The following is a 27,201-nucleotide window of genomic DNA, read 5'->3' as shown; positions in this document are numbered from 1 at the left end:
ACAAAGCCACAGTAATCAAGACAATTTGGTACTGGCACAAGAACAGAGCCACAGACCAATGGAACAGAACAGAGACTCCAAAATATTAACCCAAACATATATGGTCAACTAATGTTCAATAAAGGAGCCATGGACATACAATTGGGAAATGACAGTCTCTTCAACAGATAGTGCTGGCAAAACTGGACAGCTACATGTAAGAGAATGAAACTGGATCACTGTCTAACCCCATACACAAAAGTAAATTCAAAATGGATCAAAGACCTGAATGTAAGTCATGAAACCATAAAACTCTTAGAAAAAAACATAGGCAAAAATCTCTTGGACATAAACGTGAGGCACTTCTTCATGAACATATCTCCCTGGGCAAGGGAAACAAAAGCAAAAATGAACAAGTGGGACTATATTAAGCTGAAAAGTTTCTGTATAGCAAAGGACACCATCAGCAGAAAAAGGTATCCTACAGTATGGGAGAATATATTCATAAATGACAGATCTGATAAAGGATTGACATCCAAAATATATAAAGACCTCATGCACCTCAATAACCAGAAAGCAAATAATCCAATTTAAAAATGGGCACAGGAGCTGAACAGACAGTTCTCCAAAGAAGAAATTCAGATGGCCAACAGACACATGAAAAGATACTCCACATCACTAATGCAAATTAAAACCACAATGAGATATCACCTCACACCAGTAAGGATGGCTACCATCCAAAAGACAAACAACAACAAATGTTGCGAGGTTGTGGAGAAAGGGGAACCCTCCTACACTGCTGGAGGGAATGTAAATTAGTTCAACCATTGTGGGAAGCTACTTGGAGGTTCCTCAAAAAACTCAAAATAGAAATACCATTTGACCCAGGAATTCCACTTCTAGGAATTCACCCTAAGAATGCAGCACTCCAGTTTGAAAAAGACATATGCACCCCTATGTTTATCGCAGCACTATTTACAATAGCCAAGAAATGGAAGCAACCTAAGTGTCTATCAGTAGATGAATGGATAAAGAAGATGTGGTACATACACACAATGGAATATTATTCAGTCATAAGAAGAAAACATCCTACCATTTGCAACAACATGGATGGAGCTAGAGGGTATTATGCTCAGTGAAATAAGCCAGGCAGAAAAAGACAAGTACCAAATGATCTCACACATCTGTGGAGTATAACAACAAAGAAATAAACTGAAGGAACAAAACAGCAGCAGACTCACAGAACCCAAGAATGGACTAACAGTTACCAAAGGAAAAGAGACTGGGGAGGATGGGTGGGAAGGGAGGGATAAGGGGGAAAAAAAAAGGGCATTACTATTAGCAGACATAATGTAGGGTGGGGGCACGGGGAGGGCTGTACAACACAGAGAAGACAAGTAGTGATGCTATAGCATCTTACTATGCTGATGGACAGTGACTATAATGGGATATGTGGAGGGGACTTGGTGATGGAGGGAGTCTAGTAAATATAATGTTCCTCATGTAATTGTAGATTAATGATATTAAAATAGAAAAAAGGAAAAAAGGAAAGAAAAATTAATTAATTAATTAAAAATCAAAAGTTAACAAGAAGCAAGGAATCGGTATCTTAGGATGACAGTGTATACAAATTACATGCACAGGCATATTCCTGTTTGGCTACACCCGGTCTGTGCTGTCATAGTGGTCAAGGCCTCAGGAAAGCTAAACCAGTCAAACTTGACAGCATCTCCTCCAGGTCCACCCCATACTCACTTTGTACAATTTTGGCATTTGCCAGTAGGGACAGGTATGATAGGAAGTTACAACCTGTTTAGAAGTTATGTTTGACATGATTTCCCTAGCCATTCAGCTTATTCCCAGGTGACTACTCCCCCCACTTAGTTCCATTGAATTAAGGCCTACAGATATTTTCACTGGAAGTCTAAGAATACAAAGTACTCTGTCTACCTTTCTCTGATTATCTGGGTAGGTCAGGGATGGTGAGGAGCAAGATAGAATGCAAAAGGGACCAAGTCTGGAAAACGGAATGGGTATGAATAGGTTCACAACCACTAGAGGGAGGCACAAAGAACAGTCTCCCACATAATAGCTGATTAAGATCCCACAGTGGTGCTGGGAAATGTGAAATTGCTATGACAGAAATGTTCCAGTCCAAATAAAGTTGAGTAACAAATTATTAATCAAATTCAGCTGTGGGAGAGGCAGAGTCAATGAAGAAGAGAAATGTGAAATTACTATGACAGAAATGCTCTGGTCCAGAGTTGAATAACAAATTATTAATCAAATTCAGCTGTGGAGGCAGAAGGCATCCATGAAAAAGAGGACAACTTCAATACATGGGCCATCAGCTTGAATGTAAAGATACAGTTGTACTTAGAAGGCCTTAAAGATGGGTCTCCAAAATGGTGTCACACTTTGGCAACAAATAAAAATGTTACCATTTTTTCAGAGAAAGAACACTTACTGCAGGAACCAAGCTGGAGTTCCTGTAGTCAAGAGTGGCTAGTCCTTTATGTAATATGAGTAAGTTTTGTTACGTCTTCAACTACAGATAATGTGAAATTTCAACCTGCCAAAGAAGCCAATAATTTTTTTAAATTGAGGTACATACAATAAAATGCACAAATCTTAACACAGAGCTTGATGAACTGTGACATGTATACACTGATCACCTTAAGCAAGATAAAAATTTCTTTAATTTACTAGAGTAACGCAAAGAAAAGGAACTGATAAACTTAGTAATCCAAAGAATTAGTAATACTCTGTTTTTAAGGTACATCTCCTTGAGAGGCTAAGAGTGGCCAAAATTAGTCAGCTCATATTTAGGAATGGAAATACAATTCCAATGTATACTAATTACAGTTTTTGATTGCAACTTAGTTTTCCCTCAAATCTAAGTGGCGCTCTCAAGAAAAATACAGCTTTACCCTCTTTTATTACAATTTAAAAGGTTGGCTGTTGAATTCGGCCACTCTTTCCTATCGTAGAGGTTATGTGAAAATAGACTTGAAAACAACTACAAACTGTGAGTAATTAACTCATTTGGCATTGGGAGATTCAGGAATAAGTTACTGAAACAAGCAGCTTTACCTTATACCAAAGATACTTTGAAGTTAAGCGCTTGCTGACACCGTGGGCAACCTCGCCTTTCAGGCAGCAGGTGAAGGCAGTGGCAGAGTAGCCCTGCAGGCTTCTGTACTCCAGGCTTCTTCCTCTTCAGGTCTGGTGGTGGGCTGTTCTTTGCCATAGGGGTCCCTGTGGAAGCCTGTCTGCCCTGCCTTTCTGCCGCCAGCCCTGAGCTCCTTCACTGAGCCACTGGAGGTGCTCCTGCCCCTCTGAAGTGCTCCTGAGATTCCGCTCTTCTGGAGCCCTTTTCACACCTTCTGTGCCTTCCTACAGTGGCGCCCTCTCTCTCTGGAGTGAACACGTGCTGATGATTTCGGAGATATGTCACCAGCATACCCGCTCCTCACTCTACAGTCTTCCCCATCCTGAAGTAGCTTCTCAGACAAGTCCTGCTGGTCCCAGTTGATTCTGGCCACATTTGCACAGAATTTAGTGTTTAAAGATTTCTACCTCATAGTTTCACTAAAGAGGCAGTTTGTGATGTTTTCCCCATTGTCCTTATTGTTCTATAGGGTTTCCAGGAGAAGCAATGGAAAGATTCAGATCTAAGTTGCCACTGTTAGGTAGAAAGAGAGACATGAGCAGCTGGGAAAGGGAAAGATAAGGTTCAAGGAACAAAACCTGCCCGAACTCTGCCCAGGTAGGGGGTCCCACATGAGCACAGCAAAGGCTTTGCAGGGAGATGACTTCCTTGCCTATCCCGACCAGACCAGTCCCCACCAGGTCCCAATGGAGGGGCAACCAAACAAAACTAAGAACCACCCAAACTACACCTCATCATAATCTCATTAAAATAAAGTTGTAGTTTGCTTCCCCCCACCCTCATGGGCTTTTCTGTGTACATTCTGGAAAAAGACATGCCACCAAGAGGAATGGGTGTATAACTAGAGCTGTTAAACAAATGACCTCACCCAGTGAATCAAAGAAGTACTTCCTGGCTAGGTCAGGATAAATAGACCCTTCCCTAAAAGTTCAGGGCCTTTGCCTACCTTGACTCTGGCCCACTCCTCCCTTGCAGCGTATTCAAATAAAACTTTCACTCTGCTTCGCTACTGTGTCTCTGACATTCAATTCTTTGTAGCATAGACAAGAAGCAGAGACAAGTACCCAGGAGAACAAACTCAACCCGCACCACCACCATCTTCCTATCAGTACTCAAAGACTCTTCTCCTTCCCATCATTCTCCCTCCATGCATATAAGAAAGCCTATCTGAGGTTTTTTTTTTTTTCAATGCTCTATGTGATGCCAATTAGCCTATTTGGTCAAATGCTCATTTCACAGACATTTCAGAAGAGCACAGGAGTCAAGAGTGATTAAGCCAAGCTTCTCCTTTCACTATGTGTAAGTAAAGGTCAAGAGAAGTATAAGATTTGTCCAGGCCAAACAACAGAGCCAAACAAGAGAACTCTGCTCCTTCAAGTTTACTACAGACTCCTTTAAGAAGGAACAGGCTAGTAGCCCTGAGCTTTGAAATTGTTCCTAAAGGCACATTATCATGCAGAACGAGGAAAGCAAGTAGCAGCCTAATTATACCGGCCAGTCAAGAGAGTCCTGAGAAATGTGCTAACTAATAAGGCACAGAGGAGTAAATAATGGTAGTAGGTGAGGAAAGACAAACAGCAAGGGGTCCCAGCTAGGGAAAGATGTAGAGAAGGGTGGGATTTGGCCAACCTAGTGTAGAAATTTTTAATTAAAATCTTGGTCCTGTATATTTAGTCACAAAACAATTCAGGGACTGGGTTTTCCCCTTAACTGTACATCAGAACAGAATTTTCACCCACACGTTTTCCTTTTTCACTACCAATTGCCACCCCTACTGATAACTGCCTCTTATTTTCTTCATCACTTCCCCTCTGCTTCATTATCACATGGTCAGATAACCACCCCCCCTGCCCTTGCTCTATGCATGTCAAATTCTGCACTCTAAACAGTCTAAATGGCAGTTGTAGCTAATAATTTCAAAAATAATTTCTTACACTCTGAAGTTCTCTCATTGCCTGACTCTGCAAAGCTGCTAAAAGGCAGTGCCAGTTAATAAACTGTAGCTTTGAGAGTTGAAGTGCTACGTTAGTAATTTGAAAGAGTCATAAATCAGGAAAGCTATCTAAAAAACCTAGAAAATTATTTATGCTTCAAAACAACTGATCTATTCATGAAAAAAAATCACATTTATTTTTGAGGAATCTAGATCTGCATTAAGATGCTTGTTTGATTTGAAACTGGTCTTCTTCTGCCACCAAGTGTTAGCACACACTTCTAACCAACCAGTTTCTGCAATGTTAAGTTACAGGAGCACAAGGTCAATGAGAAAAATATAAATCCAAAAGAATGCATTATAAAAAAGCATAGAGCTAAACAAGTAGCAGACTAACCATGTGAAACAAATATATTCTAGGGAAACTATATAAGTAAGCTGAATATTAGTTACTATTTCAGAGACATAGCAATTTAATAAGATTTTCTTAAATTTGATTAGATGAAAAAAAACCACAACTTCGAGAACACAGTGACAAGCCAAATAGCTTTAAAATATACAATAACTACTTTCAATATTCTCTAATGCAATATAACCCTCTATAATTTCAAACTAAGAATATGCAAAACTAACACATTGAATAAATGCCTCCCGGTGTTAGAAAAATACATAATTGCCAAGAAAGTCTTGTTTCTCAGAATCTGAATTAGAGAACTCAGTTCTCTAGCTTGGGAACCAAAATACCACACTGTAGCAGAGGGAGTTACATATCAGGAAATTTGAAAGAAAGTTTCTATATTTTCAAAAATCTGAACACAATCTATAGAAATTTTGGTTGTGCCACTGGGCTTTTGGTTACCCCACCTGGCTTTGGGTTACTTCTACTGAATGGTGTTGCCTGCCCACCTGGATTCTGGTTACTTCTACTGAATGGTGTTACCTGCAAACAGTGCCTATCAGAGGACGGCACCCCATAACAGTAGGGACCTCTGTAGCCAACACTGAACACCACTGGGAAATCCTCACACTAGATCTTCACAACCATCCCAGTGGTGATGAACACTCATCTCCTGCACCAGACATCTGTCTGCATCGGTAATGTCAATGAGATGTTTTACCATAAACAGACCAATCATGGCTCCAACTTTGAATCTTTTTATGTTGGCATGGATAACAGTTTTTTAGGTCAGAAGAAAATGCCACAGTATATGGTGAAAAAAAATATCAATTGAGGTACTGCTACAGAAGAACTGGTTACACCTCCTGTAGATAACAATGAGTAGATCATCTATCTTATCTCAGAATTTGCTTATAAATGATCCAGAGCATTTCTTTACCTTTTTACCAATAATTACTACGTCTACCCTGACAACAGTACCCCCAGTATCTTAGGCGTGCACCAGTATCTACTTGCTACATTTTCAGATGACTTTCTAGCAGGTCAAGTTGAAATTTAGAGAAAACAACTGTCAACAATCTTCAAAACAGAGCATCTGAGTGGAAGATATCATTGGTTCTTTTCTAGACACTCTTACTATGCACCACCTATTACTATGCACCACCTATCCATACCAGAAACTCAAAGAACACTCTTCAGGATATGGAAAACCTTCAGGCTTTCTGCGTCCAGTGGCTTCCCATCACCCCTGATTTGTCATGGGACATCTGACTTGTCCATCACTAGTGTCACCTATGCTCAGCCCTCCAAGGCCCCACACTTCCTCCGAATTCCAGCAAACCTCCAACCAACCGACATGGGAATCCTGAATATGTCAAGGGGGATTTGCTGTAGTCCAGGGGACATTAAGTTCAGCTGTATTCACTGATCTACCAGAAAAATCATGGACTTAAACAATTGTGGGAACCTAATTTCTACCTCTAAAATCCACTGAAGCAAATAAGGCATATTCAAAGCAAACCCAAGGAAACTTTTTAATCAACTTTAATTATAGTATACCTTGAACATTTTACCTTTTTACGCTATTATAGAATCCTTATCAGTATCTATTTTAGTAGTTTCTTAAATTATTGATATGATTCACCATAATTGAGTTAAACATTCCTTCATTGTTATGGAAGCTATTTCTAATTTTTCCCTATTATAAATTATGCTTCAGTAAACATCTTTACTGAACACATTAAAAATTTCTTCTTTCAAATTATTTCTTAGTTATAAAATAATTAAGTCCTGGGGATATAATGTACAGCATGGTGACTATACTTAATAATACAGTATTATATATTTGAAAGTTGCTCAGAGAGTAGATCTTAAAAGTTCTCACCACAAAAGAAAAAAAAAAAGGTAATTGTGTGAGGTGATGAATGTGTCACTAACCCTACTGTGGAAATCATTCTGCAATATATATTAAATCATTATGTTAACATCTTAAATTTATACAATGCTGTAATTATATCTCAATAAAAAGCTATTTCTTTAGGATAATCTCAGTAGCACAGACTTCTTAAAGAATATGAGCATTTCAATTTTTTTATGGGAATTGCTTAATTCATAGCTCTACGGGCCATAGCAATTTGTGAGCCTCCATTCATAATTCTTGATGGTCAAACTTACACTAATAAATAAATGTTCCTCTTCATACAATGTGATTGGAAGTATAAATTGGCACCATTGTTCCTTTATTAATTGAAGTATAGTTGATATACAATCTAGATTGATTTCAAGTATATAATACAGTGGTTCCACAGTTACCCATATTTTAAATCCTCACCCCCAACAAGTGTGGTTATTATCTGTCAACACAGGAAGATGTTACAGAGTCGTTACAGAATCATTAGCTATGATCTCCATGCTATACTACCATCCCCATGAGGAACTTACATTATGATTGAGAGTTTCTGTGCCCCTTTATCCCACTAACTCTCCCACCCACCAACCTAACCCCTCCCTCATGGTAACCACTTCTCAGTGTCTGCGTCTACTACTATTTTGGCACCATTGTTTTAAAAGGCAATTTGTGGTGTTTTTGAAAAGTTAAAATGTACAATACTCTTTGACCTTAGAATTACACTATAAGGAATTAATTTTTTGAAAAAGTGATGTAACTACCCAAAGAAAAATGAACAAGGATGTTCACTATAGCATTGTTTGTGGTAGCAAAGAAATAGGAAACAACCTAATTATATATCAAGGGGAGAAAAATTATGACAAATCAAAATACATATTATTTTTGTTTTAAAGGAACTATATGCATGTATATTCACCTTTATATATTTTCAGTGTATAGAAGGTCAAAAGGATATATTAACAGTGATAACCTACAGAAAGACAAATTATATTGAGAGGAAGCAGATGGCAGGATGGTAATGAGGGAAAAATTGTATATTTGTATATTTCCCTCTAAGGTTTATATGTATTTGGACTGTTTATGATGAACATATATTTGCCTAATACTCTTATAATTAAAGTAAGTTTTAAAATAAAAGAATGCATTTCAAATGAGACAAACTTTGTAATATTTGAATAGTAAAAAACCTATTATTTTACACTCCTCTCTCTCTCTCTCCTATTATTTCATTGTCAATCAAAATAACACTGAATATTAGCAATACATTCCATGACTGGCTTTATCTGATCACTCTTGTGTAAATTAGTGGACCAGAACAAAAACTCAGAAGAGAATTGAGAGAGGAGTGCTGAGACAGAATAGGTAGTTGGAAATGTAAAAAAGTTAAGAAAGAGACTGAAGAGCCACACATTTTCAAGTAATCTGCATTCCAAACCATAATGTGTAATAAAAATCCACTTTTATGTATGTCACCTTTTCATTTTAGCTTTAATTTTTTACAGTGGAACCAATGATTTGCTGAATAAAAAAACAATACTGAGTATTTATTTAAGTCTGCAGGTTTCAGAGTATACTATTCTGCAGACCAGTTGGATCAGGATTACCTATGGCATTTATTGACCATCGAAAGTCAGGTCTTTAGGTGCAACTCCAGATTTGAAGTTAGAGGGTAGAAATCAGCTTCAACAAGTACCCCAGGTGACTCATGAATTCCAAAGTGTAAGATATACTTACCTAAGCATTCAGAAACACTATAGTAGTAATAGGAACAGAGTCATTCCATAAATTAATAGTTCTTATTTGGTTTCCTGAAAGGCAGTAAGGTCATAATTCACATTCTAATCTAAACAAAATACAACCTGAATTAGGCTTTATACTCCATTTAAGCAGTGACTGTTTCTATTTTGATCATAACTCTAGGCCCAGTATCCTGTGTCTGGCACAGAGAAGGCACTCAGTAAATTTTTGTGGGAGTAACATGATTTGGATCAGGGAGCTCCTCACATATAGAAATTAATTTGAATGAACTGGATGTGGCGAGTGGGAGGGAAGATTATGAGCCTAAGAAGGAGATAAGATGGGTTCTACACAGGGCTCTGCAGCTGAAGAGAATGTAATCTCATGTCAGTCACTTTACATTTTCCAAGTCTCATATCCTTTTGCACAAAGGAAGAAGCAGATTCTGTGAAACTAACTGCCAAAAAATTATTTAAATTCAGTCTCAAATGTTGAAATTGAGATTCTAAAGCAGTTTACACATTCCTTTGATAAATGACCTTGGGAGCTCTCATTTCTAGGTTAATTTTGTAAAGACAAAGACACATTGTGTAATGTGGATGTTACCTGCACCACTGATTTGTCATTCTGTGATTTAAGTTTGGAACCACTGGGAAGAGGACAGTCCGTTTGAAAGCAAAACAAGAAAGATAACGAGTAAAGAAGTAAACTGTCAGTCTACAAGTTTTGTCAGTTGTTATTCCAAATTTCAAAATCTACTATTTACACAAATTATTTTTACCTAAATATTCCAGAATGGCATCTACTATAGTTACTATTGAATTGGGGAACAGTTATCAAGAAAAAACATGCAAGGTATCTCTTAGAGATGTTTGTGGTAGCTTGTAGAAAACTCATAACCACAGGATGGTCAATAACCCAAACACATTTTAAGGGACCAGAAAGACGTTCTGAGCAGAGACATTAAATACAAAATGGAGAAATTAGAATTAAGAATTTAGCAAAACTTTAGAAAAAAGATCTACTTACTAATAAACATGACCTTCATTTATAGAGCTGCAAATCAGTCTTAACTGCAGCCAAGGGTCATGGAGAGCAGGAGTGAATATTAATCTGCATGGCCATCTCCAAAGCTCTGATATATCAGAGCAGGTTAGCAGATGTCTTAATTTGCCTGAGAAACTCCCTAGGCTGAAATGGGAAAAACAATAAAGGGTGCCTTTAGGATTCCAGGAGAAATGCTCATTAATCCAGAATAAGTCAATAATAATTCCAACATAAGAGGGAGAAGGGGGTAGTCTGGCAAAGCAGAAAGTCACCCTGACATAGGGGAACTCGACATGTCCCTTGGCTTATGACTCTGTTGAACATCTTCAGGGAGAAGTACTTTTAAGTACCAGGGAGGAGGGAGTCCCTCCATTACCCTCTTTCCCAGTCCCTGGAATACTTGCTCCAAGCTCTCAATGGAGACAACTGCCAAAAGAGCAAGGTGGTCTTTTGGGAACCCTGAAGAGCTGTGGAAAGGGAATAAAAAAGCTGGTCCCATCTTAAAGAACCATTTTCAGTGAGCAGCACCAGGACATGCAGGCCAGTGGAGGAAGCTCTGAGGGCAGCAGGCTGCAAACAACCATAAGCAAAGACACGGGGCCCTTCAAGGGAGGAAGCAGACGCAGCAACAGACAAAGCAGCAGTGAATGTTGGTCCAGGTATGCAGCTAACAGCCATGGAGTCAAAGGAGTGCACGGCTGTGAGAGCCTGTGTGGGGGTTCAAGCCAACTCAGCATCCTTGGGAATTAGAAGCAGGCTCACTTGGAGTCCCAGGAACAACAGTGGTAGGATATCAGAAAGCACTAGAAATGCTACTCATGCTCCCAACCATGCTTAAAGTTGATGTAGCCAGTAAAACAAGGCTTTTACAATAAAAATGTCTGCTCACCTTCTTCCGGAGCCATGGTACTTTGGACAATTTCATGAAGGTCAAATGAGGCTTAAAACATCTGTTTTCTCCTGCCATGATACCTTTTCCCTGAAATGTCCTTTTTGCAGCCTCTGAAGAAAATTAAATATAAAAATACTACTATTCTTGGCTCATAATCTTCATAACATACAGCTGTCTTTAATAATAAAAATGGCAATTGAAAAAAATAATAAATTATTGTACAATGAAGATTAAATATCTGTTTGAGGTTATAAAAAAGAAAGATAAAACACAATGTGTAGAAGAGCAAATATATTATGATAGAAAAATTTGCAGTGATTTCAAGCTTTGGGTAAAGCACACAGAAGCAACTATTTGAAAAGGAAACATTTAATAAATAAAATTAGTGTTTGGCTGATATAATACTGATTTTCACTGACTGTCCCAGTGGTGACCACATGCATAAAAACAGACTAGCTTATCTGTACCCTTCATATCTAAAACTTCTGCTTCTGGATGGAAGCACAAGATGGAAGATGGAACTACAAGAATCAGATTTTCCCTCCCATCTGGGACATCAATAATGGGACAAAGTATATGAAATGATGGTTTTCAAGACACTTACACATGAAGCAATGAAGGTCACTGAGAAATGGGAAACAAACAAGATGAGCCCTTCTGGTCACCCAGCTGGCATCTTCGAGTGTCTAGGCCCCTGCACAAGGAGGAGAAACCCAGATGGTGCCCAGCCATCTCACTGAGTCGAGGAAAAGAGCTGAGAGTATGAGAAGCCAAGGAATCTAGAGCCCACACAGCAAAGTGATAAAAAAGTGAGGCCTTGCACAGAAAGTACACCCCACAGACCTACAAAGGGTCCCTCAGTGCATGTATGTGAGCAAACAACCTGAGGATGGGAGACGCATGTTCAAAAGGATTAGAGGAAATAGTGCCCAGCACTCACACAGGGGCAGGAATATTGTTTGTTCTCATGAGTCAGACTGGAAAAACCTCAAGATTCAGGGGGCAATAAATAGGATAAAGAGAAGGACCATGCCTCAGTGGTAGGGAAAAATTACCTCTGGACTGGTATTGCTCTAGTCCCACCAATAAAATTTAGGAGCAAGACCCAAAAGGAAAACACTGTTCCCAAGTAACCTAATTGTGTCCCAGAAGAAAACCCAAGAACAATTAAAGGAATATAAAAATATCCAGACAAACAAGGTAAACATCACAATGCCTGACATCTAGTCAAAAATAACCAGGTAAGCAAACAAGTAGAAAAATATGATCCACAATGAGGAGAATAGAAGTGACCCAGAACTGACACAAATGTTAGAATTAGCAGTAAAGGTTATTAAAAAAATTGTTATAACTGTATATTTTTATGTTCAAAAAGTTAAGTAGAGACATGCAAACTACAAAAAAAAGGGTACAAATCAAACTTATAAAAATGAAAATTGCGATATTTGAAACAATGGATGGAGTTAACAGATTGCACATTGCAGAACAAAAAAAAAATTAGTGAACTTGAAGATACAGCAACAGAAACTACCCAAAATAAAACACAGAGAAACAGACTCAATATACAGAGAGCAAAGCAGCGGTTACCAGAGGGGAGAGAGTTGAGAGAATAGGAAAAGGGAATTAAGAGGTATAAAATTCCACTTAGAAAATAACTAATCATGGGGATGAAAAGTGCAGCATGTGTTTTACAGTCAATAATACTGTAATAACTTTATGTGGTGACAGATAGTAACCACACTTTTCATGGTGAGCATTTCATAATGTAAATAACTGTCAAAACACTATGTTGTACACCTGAAAGTAATATATGTTAACTATACATCAATGAAAAACAAAAATAAACAAAATAAATATCACTAAATTGTATGCTCTAAAAAGATGAACTTTATGGTATGTGAATTATATCTCAATAAAGCAGTCACTTTCTAAAAATTTTTAGATGAAACATGGAGAGAGAAAAAAAGAAAAAAGAGCAGAGTTTCAAAAGCAATATCTGCACACACATCTACAGAACAATCCACCCCAAAGCAGCAGGATACACATTCTTCTCAAGTGCACGTGGAACATTTTCAAGAATAGATCATATACCAAGCCAAAAAAAGAGGCTCAGTAAATTGAAAAACACTGAAATTGTACCAACCAGCTTCTCAGAACAGAAAATTAAGGAACTAGAAATAAATTACACAAAGAAAACAAAAAAGCCCACAAACACATGTAGGCTTAGCAACATGTCCCTAAATAATCAATGGATCAATGATCAAATAAAAAGAGATCAAGCAATATATGGAGACAAATGACAACAATAATTCAATACCACAAAATCTGTGGGACACAGTGAAGGTCGTGCTAAGAGGAAAGCATATTGCAATGGCCTACCTCAGGAAAGAACAATCCCATATGAACAGTCTAAACTCATAATAAACAAAACTAGAAAAAGAAGAACAAATGAGGCCCAAAGTCAGTAAAAGAAGGCACATAATAAAGATTAGAGCATAAATAAATAAAATCAAGAAGAATAAAACAATAAAGAGAATCAATGAAAGTAGGAGCTGGTTCTTAGAGAAAATAAAGAAAATAGATAACCCCTAGCCAGCCTTACCAAGTAAGAAAGAGAGTCTACACACATAAACAGAATCAGAAATGAGAAAGGAAAAATCACTATGGACACCACAGAAATACAAAGAATTATTAGAGAATACTATGAAAAGTTATGTAAAAACAAACTTGATAATGTAGAAGAAATGGACAACTTTCTAGAAAAATACAACCTTTCGAGGCTGACTGAGGAAGAAACAGAAAATCTGAACAGACTAATACTAGCAATAAAATTGAATTGGTAATCAAAAACTACCTAAGAACAAAACTCCTGGACCAGATGGCTTCACCACTGAATTTAATCAAATATTTAGTGAAGACTTAATACCATACTCCTTAAAATTTCCCAAAAAAGTAGAAGAGGAGGGAATACTTCCAAACTCATCCTATGACGCCAGCATCACTCTAATATCAAAACCAGGAAAAGACACCACAAAAAAAGAAAATTACACACCAGTATCCCTGATGAACATAGATGCAAAAATATTCAACAATGTATTAGCAAACCAAATTAAAAAATACATCAAAAAGATCATCCATCATGATCAACTAGGGTTTATTCCAGGGATGCAAGGATGGTACAATATTAGAAAATCCATCAACATCATCCACTACATCAACAAAAGAAGGAAAAAACCCACATGATCATCTCCATAGATGCTGAAAAAGCATTCAACAAAATTCAACATCCATTTATGACAAAAACTCTCAACAAAATGGATATAGAGGGCAAGTACCTCGACATAATAAAGGCCACATATGACAAACCCACAACTAACATTATACTTAACAGGAGAAGCTGAAAGCATTTCCTTTAAAATTGGGAGCAAGACAAGGATGCCCACTCTCTCCACTTTTACTCAACATAGTTCTGAAGGTCCTAGCCACGGCAATCAGACAACACAGAGAAATAATAGGCATCTCGATTGGTAAGGAAGAAGTTAAACTGTCACTGTTTGCAGATGACATGATATTGTACATAAAAAACCCTAAAGAGAGGCGGAGCCAAGATCGCAGAGTGAGTAGGACAGTGGAAATCTCCTCCCCAAAACATATATATTTTTGAAAATACAACAAATACAACTATCCCTAAAAGAGAGACCAGAAGACACAGGACAACAGCCAGACTACATCCACACCTGTGAGAACCCAGCGCCTGGTGAAAGGGGTAAGATACAAGCCGCAGCCTGGCAGAACCCAAGACCCCTCACCCCAGCTCCCAGCGGGAGGAGAGGAGTTGGAGCGGGGAGGGAGAGGAAGTGCAGGACTGCTAAACACCCAGCCCCAGCCATCCGCACCAGAGCGCAGACACAGTGCGTGCGTGGGGTGCTGGAAACTAGGGAAACAGGACAGTAAGACCTGTGAGCAGGTCCCACAGCTGGCGCCCCTGGGACAAACAAAAGCGAGTGCTTTTTGAAAGTCTTAAAGAGACAGGGACCCCACTGCTGGATGGAAGCATCCAGGTAGTCCAGCACCTGGAAATTCCAGGGAAATCTGGGTGCACTAACCCCCTGGTCAACAGCTCTGAGACCCCTAATGGAAATAAACAGCCAAACAGCCCTCCAGCCATTACCCCTCTGGGGCCCCACCATAGCAGAGCAGAAGCCTGAGGTTGGCTACACCCACAGCAAGGGAGCTTCCTCCATACCAGCCCGGCAAGATAGAGAGACCCAGTCTACATGCAATTGCCCAACACAAGCCACTAGGGGTCGCAATTGTCCCAGTAAAGAAAGGCCAGGAGCAAGTGGAAAGAGTCTTGGCTCTCCCAGCTGACAGATGAGTCAATAGCATACCATTGCACCTATCAACATGAAAAGGCAAAAAAACTTGATCCAGACAAGACTAACCCAGACATGTTCAACATCTTCTACATCTTCCCCTGAAAAGGAACCTGGGGATATAGATTTAACCAATCTTCCTGAAAAAGAATTCAAAACAAAAGTCATAACCATACAGATGGACTTGCAGAAAAATATGCAAGAACTAAGGAGGGAGAACACAGAAATAAAACAATCTCTGGAAGGACTTCAAAGCAGAATGGGCGAGATGCAAGAGACCATTAATGGACTAGAAAATAGAGAACAGTAACGCAGAGAAGCTGATGTAGAGAGAGATAAAAGGATCTCCAGGAATGAAGAATATTAAGAGAACTGTGTGACCAATCGAAATGGAACAATATTCACATTATAGGGGTACCAGAAGAAGAAGACAGAGAAAAAAGGATAGAAAGTGTCTTTGAAGAAATAATTGCTGAAAACTTCCCCAAACTAGGGGAGGAAATGGCCTCTCAGATCACAGAGGTACACAGAACACCCATGACAAGGGATCCCAGGAGAGCAACACCAAGACACATAATAATTAAAATGGCAAAGACCAAAGACAAGGACAGAGTATTAAAGGCAGCCAGAGAGAAAAAAAAGGTCACCTACAAAGGAAAACTCATCAGGCTATCATCAGACTTCTCAAGAGAAACCTTACAGGCCAGAAGAGAATGGCATGATATACTTAATGCAATGAAAGAGAAGGGCATCGAACCAAGAATACTATATCCAGCATGATTATCATTTAAATATGAATGAGGGATTAAACAATTCCCAGACAAGCAAAAGTTGAGGGAATTTGCCTCCCACAAACCACCTCTACAGGGCATCTTACAGGGACTGCTCTAGATGGGAGCACTCCTAAAAAGAGCACAGAATAAAACACCCAACATATGAAGAATGGAGGAGGAAGAATAAGAAGGGAGAGAAATAAAGCATCAGACTGTGTTTCTAATAGCTCAATAAGCAAGTTAAGTTAGACAGTAAGATAGTAAAGCAGCTAACCTTGAACCTTTGGTAACCACAAACTTAAAGCCTGCAATGGCAAAAAGTACATACCTTTCAATAATCACCCTAAATGTAAATGGACTGAATGCACCAATAAGACACAGAGTAACAGAATGGATAAAAAAGCAAGACCCATCCATATGCTGCTTACAAGAGACTCACCTCAAACCCAAAGACATGTACAGACTTAAAGTCAAGGGATGGAAAAACATATTTCATGCAAACAACAGAGAGAAAAAAGCAGGTGTTGCAATACTAGTATCAGACAAAACAGACTTCAAAATAAAGAAAGTAACAAAAGATAAAGAAGGACATTACATACTGATAAAGGGCTCAGTCCAACAACAGGACATTACCATTATAAATATATATGCACCTAATACAGGAGCACCAGCATATGTGAAACAAATACTAACAGAATTAAAGGAGGAAAAAGAATGCAATGCATTTATTTTGGAAGACTTCAACACACCACTAACTCCAAAGGACAGATCCACCAGACAGAAAATAAGTAAGGACACAGAGGCACTGAACAACACACTAGAACAGATGGACCTAATAGACATCTATAGAACTCTACATCCAAAACCAACAGGATACACATTCTTCTCAAATTCACATCGAACATTCTCCAGAATAGACCACATACTAGGCCACAAAGAGAGCCTCAATAAATTCCAAAAGATTGAAATCCTACCAATCAACTTTTCAGACCACAAAGGCATAAAACTAGAAATAAATTGTACAAAGAAAGCAAAAAGGCTCACAAACACATGGAGGCTTAACAACATGCTCCTAAATAATCAGTGGATCAATGACCAAATTAAATTGGAGATCCAGCAATATATGGAAACAAATGACAACAACAACACAAAGCCCCAACTACTGTGGGATACAGCAAAAGCAGTCTTAAGAGGAAAGTATATAGCAATCCAGGCATATTTGAAGAAGGAAGAACAATCCCAAATGAATAATCTAATGTCACCATTATCGAAATTGGAAAAAGAAGAACAAATGAGGCCTAAGGTCAGCAGAAGGAGTGACATAATAAAGATCAGAGAAGAAATAAGTAAAATTGAGAAGAATAAAAAAATTGCAAAAATCAATGAAACCAGGAGCTGGTTCTTTGAGAAAACAAACAAAAAAGGTAAGCCTCTAGCCAGACTTATTAAGAGGAAAAGAGAGTCAACACAAATCAACAGATCAGAAACGAGAAAGGAAAAATCACGACGGACCCCACAGAAATACAAAGAATTATTAGAGAGTACTATGAAAACCTATATGCTAACAAGCTGGGAAGCCTAAGAGAAATGGACAACTTCTTAGAAAAATACAACCTTCCAAGACTGACCCAGAAAGAAACAGAAAATCTAAACAGACCAATTACCAGCAATGAAATTGAATCAATAATCAAAAAACTACCCAAGAACAAAACCCCCAGGCCAGAAGAATTTACCTCAGAATTTTATCAGACATACAGAGATGACATAACACCCATTCTCCTTAAAGTTTCCCAAAAATAGAAGAGGAGGGAATACTCCCAAACTCATTCTATAAAGCCAACATCACCACATCACCCTAATACCAAAACCAGGCAAAGACCCCACCAAAAAAGAAAACTACAGACCAGTATCCTTGATGAACATAGATGCAAAAATACCCAACAAAACATTAGCAAACCGAATTCAAAAATACATCAAAAGGATCATACACCATGACCAAGTGGGATTCATCCCAGGGATGCAAGGATGGTACAACATTCGAAAGTCCATCAACATCATCCACCACATCAACAAAAAGAAAGACAAAAACCACATGATCATCTCCATAGATGCTGAAAAAGCATTCAACAAAATTCAACATCCATTAATGGTAAAAACTCTCAACAAAATGGGTATAGAGGGCAAGTACCTCAACATAATAAAGGCCATATATGATAAACCCACAGCCAACATCATACTGAACAGTGAGAGGCTGAAAGCTTTTCCTCTGAGATCGGGAACAAGACAGGGATGGCCACTCTCCCCACTGTTATTCAACATAGTACTGGAGGTCCTAGCCATGGCAATTAGACAAAAACAAAGAAATACAAGGAATCCAGATTGGTAAAGAAGAAGTTAAACTGTCACTATTTGCAGATGACATGATATTGTACATAAAAAACCCTAAAGACTCCACTCCGAAACTACTAGAGCTAATATCGGAATTCAGCAACGTTGCAGGATACAAAATTAACACACAGAAATCTGTGGCTTTCTTATACACTAACAATAAACTAATAGAAAGAGAAATCAGGAAAAGAATTCCATTCACAATTGCATCAAAAAGAATAAAATACCTAGGAATAAACCTAACCAAAGAAGTGAAAGACCTATACCCTGAAAACTACAAGACACTCTTAAGAGAAATTAAAGAGGTCACTAACAAATGGAAACTCATCCCATGCACCTGACTAGGAAGAATTAGTATCGTCAAAATGGCCATCCTTCCCAAAGCAATATACAGATTCGATGCAATCCCTATCAAATTACCAACAGCATTCTTCAATGAACTGGAACAAATAGTTCAAAAATTCATTTGGAAACACCAAGACTCCAAATAGCTAAAGCAATCCTGAGAAGGAAGAATAACGTGGGAGGGGGGGATCTCACTCCCCAACTTCAAGCTCTACTACAAAGCCACAGTAATCGAGACAATTTGGTACTGGCACAAGAACAGAGCCACAGACCAATGGAACAGAACAGAGACTCCAAACATTAACCCAAACATATATGGTCAACTAATATTCAATAAAGGGGCCATGGACATACAATGGGGAAATGACAGTCTCTTCAACAGATAGTGCTGGCAAAACTGGACAGCTACATGTAAGAGAATGAAACTGGATCACTGTCTAACCCCATACACAAAAGTAAATTTGAAATGGATCAAAGACTTGAATTTAAGTCATGAAACCATAAAACTCTTAGAAAAAAACATAGGCAAAAATGTCTTAGACATAAACATGAGTGACCTCTTCTTGAACATATCTCCCCGGGCAAGGGAAACAAAAGCAAAAATGAACAAATGAGACTATATCAAGCTGAAAAGCTTCTGTACAGCAAAGGACACCATCAATAGAACAAAAAGGTATCCTACAGTATGGGAGAATATATTCATAAATGACAGATCTGATAAAGGGTTGATATCCAAAATATATAAAGAGCTCACACACCTCAACAAACAAAAAGCAAATAATCCAATTAAAAAATGGGCAGAGGAGCTGAATAGACAGTTCTCTAAAGAAGAAATCCAGATGGCCAACAGGCACATGAAAAGATGCTCCATATCGCTTGTCATCAGAGAAATGCAAATTAAAACCACAATGAGATATCACCTCACACCAGTAAGGATCGCCATCATTGAAAAGACAAACAACAACAAATGTTGGCGAGGTTGTGGAGAAAGGGGAACCCTCCTACACTGCTGGTGGGAATGTAAATTAGTTCAACCATTGTGGAAAGCTACTTGGAGGTTCCTCAGAATTCTCAAAATAGAAATACCATTTGACCCAGGAATTTCACTTCTAGGAATTACCCCAAGAATGCAGCACTCTGGTTTGAAAAAGTCACATGCACCCCTATGTTTATTGCCGCACTATTTACAATAGCCAAGATATGGAAGCAACCTAAATGTCCATCATAGATGAATGGATAAAGAAGATGTGGTACATATACTCAATGGAATATTACTCAGCTATAAGAAAAAAACAGATCCTACCATTTGCAACAACATGGATGGAGCTAGAGGGTATTATGCTCAGTGAAATAAGCCAGGCGGAGAAAGCTAAGTACCAAATGATTTCACTCATATGTGGAGTATAAGAACAAAGGAAAACTGAAGGAACAAAACAGCAGCAGAATCACAGAACCCAAGAATGGACTAACAGTTACCAAAGGGAAAGGGACTGGGGTGGATGGGTGGGAAGGGAGGGACAAGGGCGGGGAAAAAGAAAGGGGGCATTACAATTAGCATTTACAGTGTGTGGGGGGGGCACGGGAGGGCTATGCAACACAGAGAAGACAAGTAGTGATGCTATAGCATCTTACTATGCTGATGGACAGTGACTGTGAAGGGGTATGTGGAGGGGACTTGGTGAAGCGGGGAGCCTAGTAAACATAACGTCCTTCATGTAATTGTAGATTAATGATACCAAAATAAAATTTTTTAAAAAAACCTAAAGAATCTACCCCAAAACAACTAGGATCACTGAATTCAGCAAAGTTGCAGGATACAAAATTAATACACAAAAATCTCCTGCATTCATATATACTAATGATGAATTAGCAGAAAGAGAAATCAAGAAAACAATTCCATTCACAATTGCATCAAAAAGAATAAAATACCTAGGAATAAACCTAACCAAGGAAGTGAAAGACCTATCCTCTGAAAACTATAGGACACTCATGAGAAAAATTAAAGAAGATACCAATAAATGGAAACACATCCCGTGCTCATGGATAGGAAGAATTAATATTGTCAAAATGACCATCCTGCCTAAAGCAATCTACAGATTCAATGCAATCCCTATCAAAATACCAACAGCATTCTTCAATGAACTAGAGCAAATAGTTCTAAAATTCATATGGAAGCACAAAAGACCCTGAATAGCCAAAGTAATCCTGAGAAGGAAGAATAAAGTGGGAGGAATCTCACTCCCCAACTTCAAGCTCTACTACACAGCCACAGTAATCAAGACAATTTGGTACCTGCACAAGAACAGAACCAGAGACCAATGGAACAGACTAGAGAGCCCAGATATAAACCCAAGCATATACGGTCAATTAATATATGACAAAGGAGCCAAGGACATACAAAGGGGATATGACAGCCTCTTTAACAACTGGTGTTGGCAAAACTGGACAGCTACATGCAAGAGAATGAAACTGGATTACTGTCTAATCCCATACACAAAAGTAAACTCAAAATGGATCAAACACCTGAATGTAAGTCATGAAACCATAAAACTCTTAGAAGACATCATAGGCAAAAATCTCCTGAATATAAACAGGAGCAACATTTTCCTCAGTCCAAAATGAACACACGGGAGTATATCAAGCCAAAAAGCTTCTGTACAGCAATGGACACCATCAGCAAAACAAAAAAGGCATCCTACAGTATGGGAGAATATATTTGTAAATGACATATCTAACAAGGGGTTAACAACCAAAATATTTAAAGAACTCACACACCTCAACAACCAGAAAGCAAATAACCCTATTAAAAAACGGGTGGAGGATATGAACAGACAATACTGACAAAAATTCCATGTATTGAACATTCTATCTGAACACTACATAAATGGAGGCTCCAACCTAAACTTCAATGAAAATTTTCCATATACGTATTCAATATTTAGATTTCTTATAAAAGTACACTAAAAACTATAACCAAAAGCAACAGTACAATATACACATAAGAAATTAAAAGCAAGTATAACAAACAGCGATTACATGAGGGGAACATTCTTCCTCTTTTCTATTTTTTGTAATGCTTTGTTTAAATTTTTAGAAAAGCATATATATTTTTAAACAAAGTCTCTGGCATCAAGAATGGAATTACAGAGGCAGTGGCCTTTTCTTAAATGACAAACCAACACCCCTGGGCTCACATCATACTAAAACTGGCGTGATTTCACATTCCTCACCACACAGTGGATCTTTCATCAATATTGGAAACTGCCTTTGTAAGAATATTTGCTAAGAATGGATGGAATTCTCAATGTTGCAAGCATCCATTGAATTATTTAAAAGAACAATGAATGAATGACTAATTAGAAATGTTTCTTGAGCTGAGAGATATTTCTATTACAAAAGAAAAGACCCAAATCTAGCATTTTCTCTAGAGCACTCAGATTAAGTTTGTTAACTGTGGGCATCAATTCCTGAATGTTTTGCTATCAAAACTTTTAGAGCTGCCTTCTCCTTGGCTAACTAATGATTTGAGTCCTACTTGACTCATAAATATTGCTTAATATTATTTTCATGTTTGTTTGCTTATACACACTTTGCTCCACAGAAGAAAAACTTAATGAAATGAAACCTGATCCTCATGCTTCCCTCACCCCAAAAAGAGATGCATTTTTGAATGGGCAACTATAAAACTGCAGAAAGACAATATTATATTAAGTAAAAAAAAAAATATGCTCAAAAGATCACATACAACATGATAACCTTCTTATAAGGTTAAAACCAATTTAAAAATACGCATACTTTGTGAGAATACATGGAAATAATAAACACCAACTTCAAAATGACGTTACCTTAAATGAAGGAAGGCAAGGGATGGATTAATGAAAAGGGCACTATTGTTAGATTACTACCAAGGTCTTAAATTTTGTTTTGGGTGGTGGACTCCCAGGTGATTATGATATCATTTTTAAATAGCCAGATAGGTAAAAGAGGACCAAGCATGTGTTATAAAGCAAGGATTACTGAACCTAAAATGACATGAGATGACATAAAATAATTTGACATGCATGAAAGGAAATGAAAATGAAGATTGTTTACAGTATTCAGCCTAACACTCAACCTATGATCTCTGCATCAATTCTGTTGAGAAGGAGGAAACATCCTCTACCCTTCAAGGTTCTTCTAGCTGGTTTAAGAGTCAAATTGAAATGAAACAGATTAACAGGAGAAAAAAAATGTTGAATTACATCCCTACAAGGAATCCATAGACATGAGATACCAAAGACAGGGAAAATGAGTATATATGTCATCATTCTAAACAAAGGAGATAGGGGTCTGGGACTTCAAAGGAAAAAGGAAGCAATTCACAAGACTATGAAAGAGCAAATGTTTAGTAAATGTTTCCTGGGCCACACAAAAACAATGGGACATAGGAATTTATCAGACTTTGCCACAGTCCTCCCTGTCTACCACCCCCAGTTCATATTATAATATAGTTATCTATGTGATAGCTCTCTTTCTGCAGCAGGTCCTCTATCTAAATTTTTTTTATATACTCAGTAGGTGAAAGGGTGTCAGGGGGGTCAAAGTTTCTTTCTGAGTCTTATGGGACATTATTTTCAGCTCTGGAAGTGTGTACTTTCAGCCTGAAATGAAGGCTTCTCACTGCTCAATTCACTGTGTTTTGTCTCTGCACTCTTCCAGTGGTAAGCATCTTTGTTACTTTGCTTTTTCATTCTATTTTCTAGACTTAGGCACTAGTTTTCTCTCTCTCTGTTCTACTTCAGACAACTAGGGAAGGGCTACTGAGATGTCTGGTTTGGACTTGCAAGTTTGCACTGCCTGGGTGACCTAGACAGGACTGTAGCTGTACAATCATGCTCTTCAGCTGCCTACCTAAAAATCTCCTTTCTTTGCCTTTGGGAAGTTCTCAGAACATAATCTCACTCCATCCAGTGCTCTGCGGCTCCCTCAAATCCTGGGATGGTAGGGACTTAGTTCCCATGGCATGCAGATTCAAGCAGACACTGGACTCCAGGTGACTCTGACTTCAGGAGTTGGCAAGGGATCTGACCTGTGCTGAGCAGGAGTTCAATGAGCTTCCCTTTCCTCCCTCTGTTCTTCCTTGCTCTCTGCTGCCTGCATGGCTGCTGCCATTCCCTGCTGCTCTTGCTTTAATGAATTCCTTCCTTACCTACATTCGTCTGACCTGCTCAAGAATTTTTTCTCATTCAGTCAAGAATGACTCTCCCTCGCCCAGTTGAGGTTTTACATGGTGCGCAGGGTGACACCTCCCCAGACACAGCAGCCTGACACTACCATCACCAATGGACCTCTGCACAGAGACTACTGCCTAAACAGGACAAAAAAAAGTAGCACAGAGAAAAATGTTGCTCGTTCATCTGCTGACTCTCTGGAATGGGGCTGACAACCCCCACAGAGTTCTGAATAGGCAATTGGAGATTCTTACTCATTCAATACTAACTAAATACCAACTCTATGTGCAGTGTCATTATCAGCACTGGGATCCTTCAGATTTATGATGAGGGCAGTCCTAACAAATACTTCAGGCTGGTCCATCACCTTCCAGACAGCTCCAGAATCAACATATACCTCAGGCCAAAGAATCAAGATAACATTCTAGCCCTTTATTTAGCTACTTACCTACACAAGCAAATGCTGGAGCAACACACTTAGAAAGTGAAGTTATACTGTCTTCCTGAAATCAAAAGATGTCAAATCTCCACAAGAACTGGGAAAAAAGCTTCTTCAACAAATGAGATTTCACATGACTGTGGTGTTGTTTGTTTTACCTGCTATCTCCAAAAGTGGGTTTACGTGATCTCCTTCTGCCAGTTTCACAAATCCAACCTGATTTCCAAAAGTGTCAATCCCTTGAAAGGGCAAAGTCAAATGTTTTCCTTGGAGGATTTCTTCTATGAATGGTTTTAACTCCAAAAGAGCATCAATACCACTGGTAAGAGAGAATACATTTTTCAGTAGCATATTAAATAACGAAATATACAAAGCCAAATAATAAATAATGAAAAATTTAAATTTTTATATTTGTGCTGATTATTTTAAAACTCAAAAATACCTTCAAAATCTAATTTATATGATTAAACTAATACTAATTTTTAAACAAAAACAATGGAAGAAGGGAATTAATTATAATTTATATTATATCAAGACCTGAAAGAAGATAATATTTTATTATTATATTATATTATAAAAAAGTTCACCAAGAAATTTTTTAACCAAGGAAATACTGCACTGACAAATGATAATTACCGATCAGTTTCTGACAATAATTATCGCAAAAAAACTATTTCATTTCAAAAACCTAGTAACTGTAAGAGCTTACATTAGATCATACAGAAAGTTCTAGATTCTTATTAAAAGTATGAATACATATATAGTATTTACTATTTGTTAAGCACTCTACTAAAACTTAGTATACATTATCTCTTAAAATATAATGGTCTCCATAATAAGATTATTTACTGTACTTGGATTCAACAAAAATACTAGTCTATATTCGCCAAGTACAACTATTTAAGTTTGATATATCTGTTTAGCCTATATGAGTACAGAGCTATTCAGTGCTTCCAATGCTTTTTTTAGTTATATTTCTATTATATCAATGAATTAAACACTTCAGGCTTGTAATATTTTGAAAATTAGGATCAGTTACTTCCATCTTGAGGATTTTATTATGAGAAAAAAATTAAAACATCACTAGGGGGCAGCAATTACTCTAGAAAGAAAGAAATACAGAGAAGGCATTAAAACACCCTTCCGGCCAACCACCATTTAATTTATCTTGATTAGTGATTTGTTCACAAGTATTAGATGTCAAATGTGTGCAAAGAAATGTAGATGCTTTCTAGATGTTTCATATATCTAAATTAGTTGTGTATAAAGTTTTTAATTGATTTCTATTCATAGCTTCTACACAGAGTCTCCTTTCTCTGTCATAACAAATGTATAATACTTCAAAATAGCTTTGGAAATGTCAACATTTCTCATTGTACTTCCAAATCCAGATCCTAAATCCAACTTGTCCTAACTGTATTTATGTTCATCCAAAAAGATAGTGCTCACACTTCTGCTGCAATACTGTTCTTCATTGTGTATTGTGAGTTAAAACCTGTGAAAATACAATAGCCAATTCTGGCTCACCTATCATAAATTGGGGGGATTCAAGTTACTCATTTGAAATGTTACAATATACTAAAGCAGGCCATACTAAAGATTTGGGCTTTTTCAGAGGCAGGGCATTCTATATCCTACTTTAAAGAAATATGGATGGTCTAAACTCAATCTAGTTTTTTAGTTCTTTAATAGTATAAATCAATAAATCTATGCTGATGGGAGGTTACTGACCCCAGAGGGAGGAGTCACAGTGTCTACTAATATCATTAACTTACAAATTCTTTGAAGTGGAATATCCTTGCAAGAACAGTTTAGGGTAAGACTTCTTTATGATAAAATGAGCAAAAAGTATACACAGAATTCTGAAACTGGAATTCAGACTCAAAAGTTATATGTGAATAGCCATATTTTCAAATCAGCATCTGCATTTGGCCTAATGTATTACTATTCCTTTCTTCTGCACTATGAGGACACAAAGGACCGTAGGTGATATCTACTTAGAGAAATTCATGATTTTCCAAAAATGTTGTGTACCCTCCATATCAAATCCATTGATCAATACTATTAAACACCTAAAATATGAAACTAGACTTTGAAAAGAGGAAGTGCTAACAAATCGATGTCTAGATTATTAAACAGTATAGTATGAAAGATAAAATTAAAAGATTTTAGAGATTTACAATATCCTTCACATAAACAATGCCTTACCAGAAAAGCCAATCTGTTTCACACTCACTGTATGGCCACACCTTGAATCTCATCATCACTTAAAGCTGACAGTTCTGTCACAAACACTTCCCCTGTTGCCCAAACTAGAAGTAAATCTCTCCTTTGAAATTCCATTAATATTTTATATCTTATGAAACATACCACTTTTTACATTTTTCTATTACAGTTTTTTGGTATCTAGTATGGCATCTATTTGGTATCTAGTCAACTAAATTGTGTAATCCATGAGCACAAGACCCATTGCTGATTCATCTTTACTTTCCCCAAAACACTTAGCTCAGTATCTTGCTCAGAGTTGACAACTAATTTTGGTTCAGTTGTGAAATACCATCTTGTCTGTATAGTAAACTTCATCATTTCTTAAAACTTTCATTA

The 27,201-nt window shown here is 37.7% G+C and overlaps 1 protein-coding gene across 5 annotated transcripts in view; it reads right to left on the bottom strand.

Moving 5' to 3' along the window:
• AKAP7 (A-kinase anchoring protein 7) overlaps nt 1–27,201 on the bottom strand; it is a 251,554-nt gene that overhangs the window by 185,318 nt on the left and 39,035 nt on the right. For all 5 annotated transcript variants that reach the window (XR_012124227.1, XM_036994094.2, XM_073219624.1 and 2 more), the window contains 2 exons: nt 24,756–24,916; nt 11,064–11,176 (listed from right to left, as the gene is read on the bottom strand). Coding sequence is in view for 4 of the 5 variants with exons in the window: in XM_036994094.2 (XP_036849989.2) it covers nt 11,064–11,176; nt 24,756–24,916 (274 nt within the window). In the remaining variant the exon portion in view is untranslated. The remainder of the gene's footprint in view (nt 1–11,063; nt 11,177–24,755; nt 24,917–27,201) is intronic.

The sequence above is a fragment of the Manis javanica genome, chromosome 13 (assembly GCF_040802235.1).
Source record: "Manis javanica isolate MJ-LG chromosome 13, MJ_LKY, whole genome shotgun sequence".
In the NCBI taxonomy this organism is placed as follows: domain Eukaryota; kingdom Metazoa; phylum Chordata; class Mammalia; order Pholidota; family Manidae; genus Manis; species Manis javanica.
This window is presented reverse-complemented; position numbering and strand designations above follow the sequence as displayed.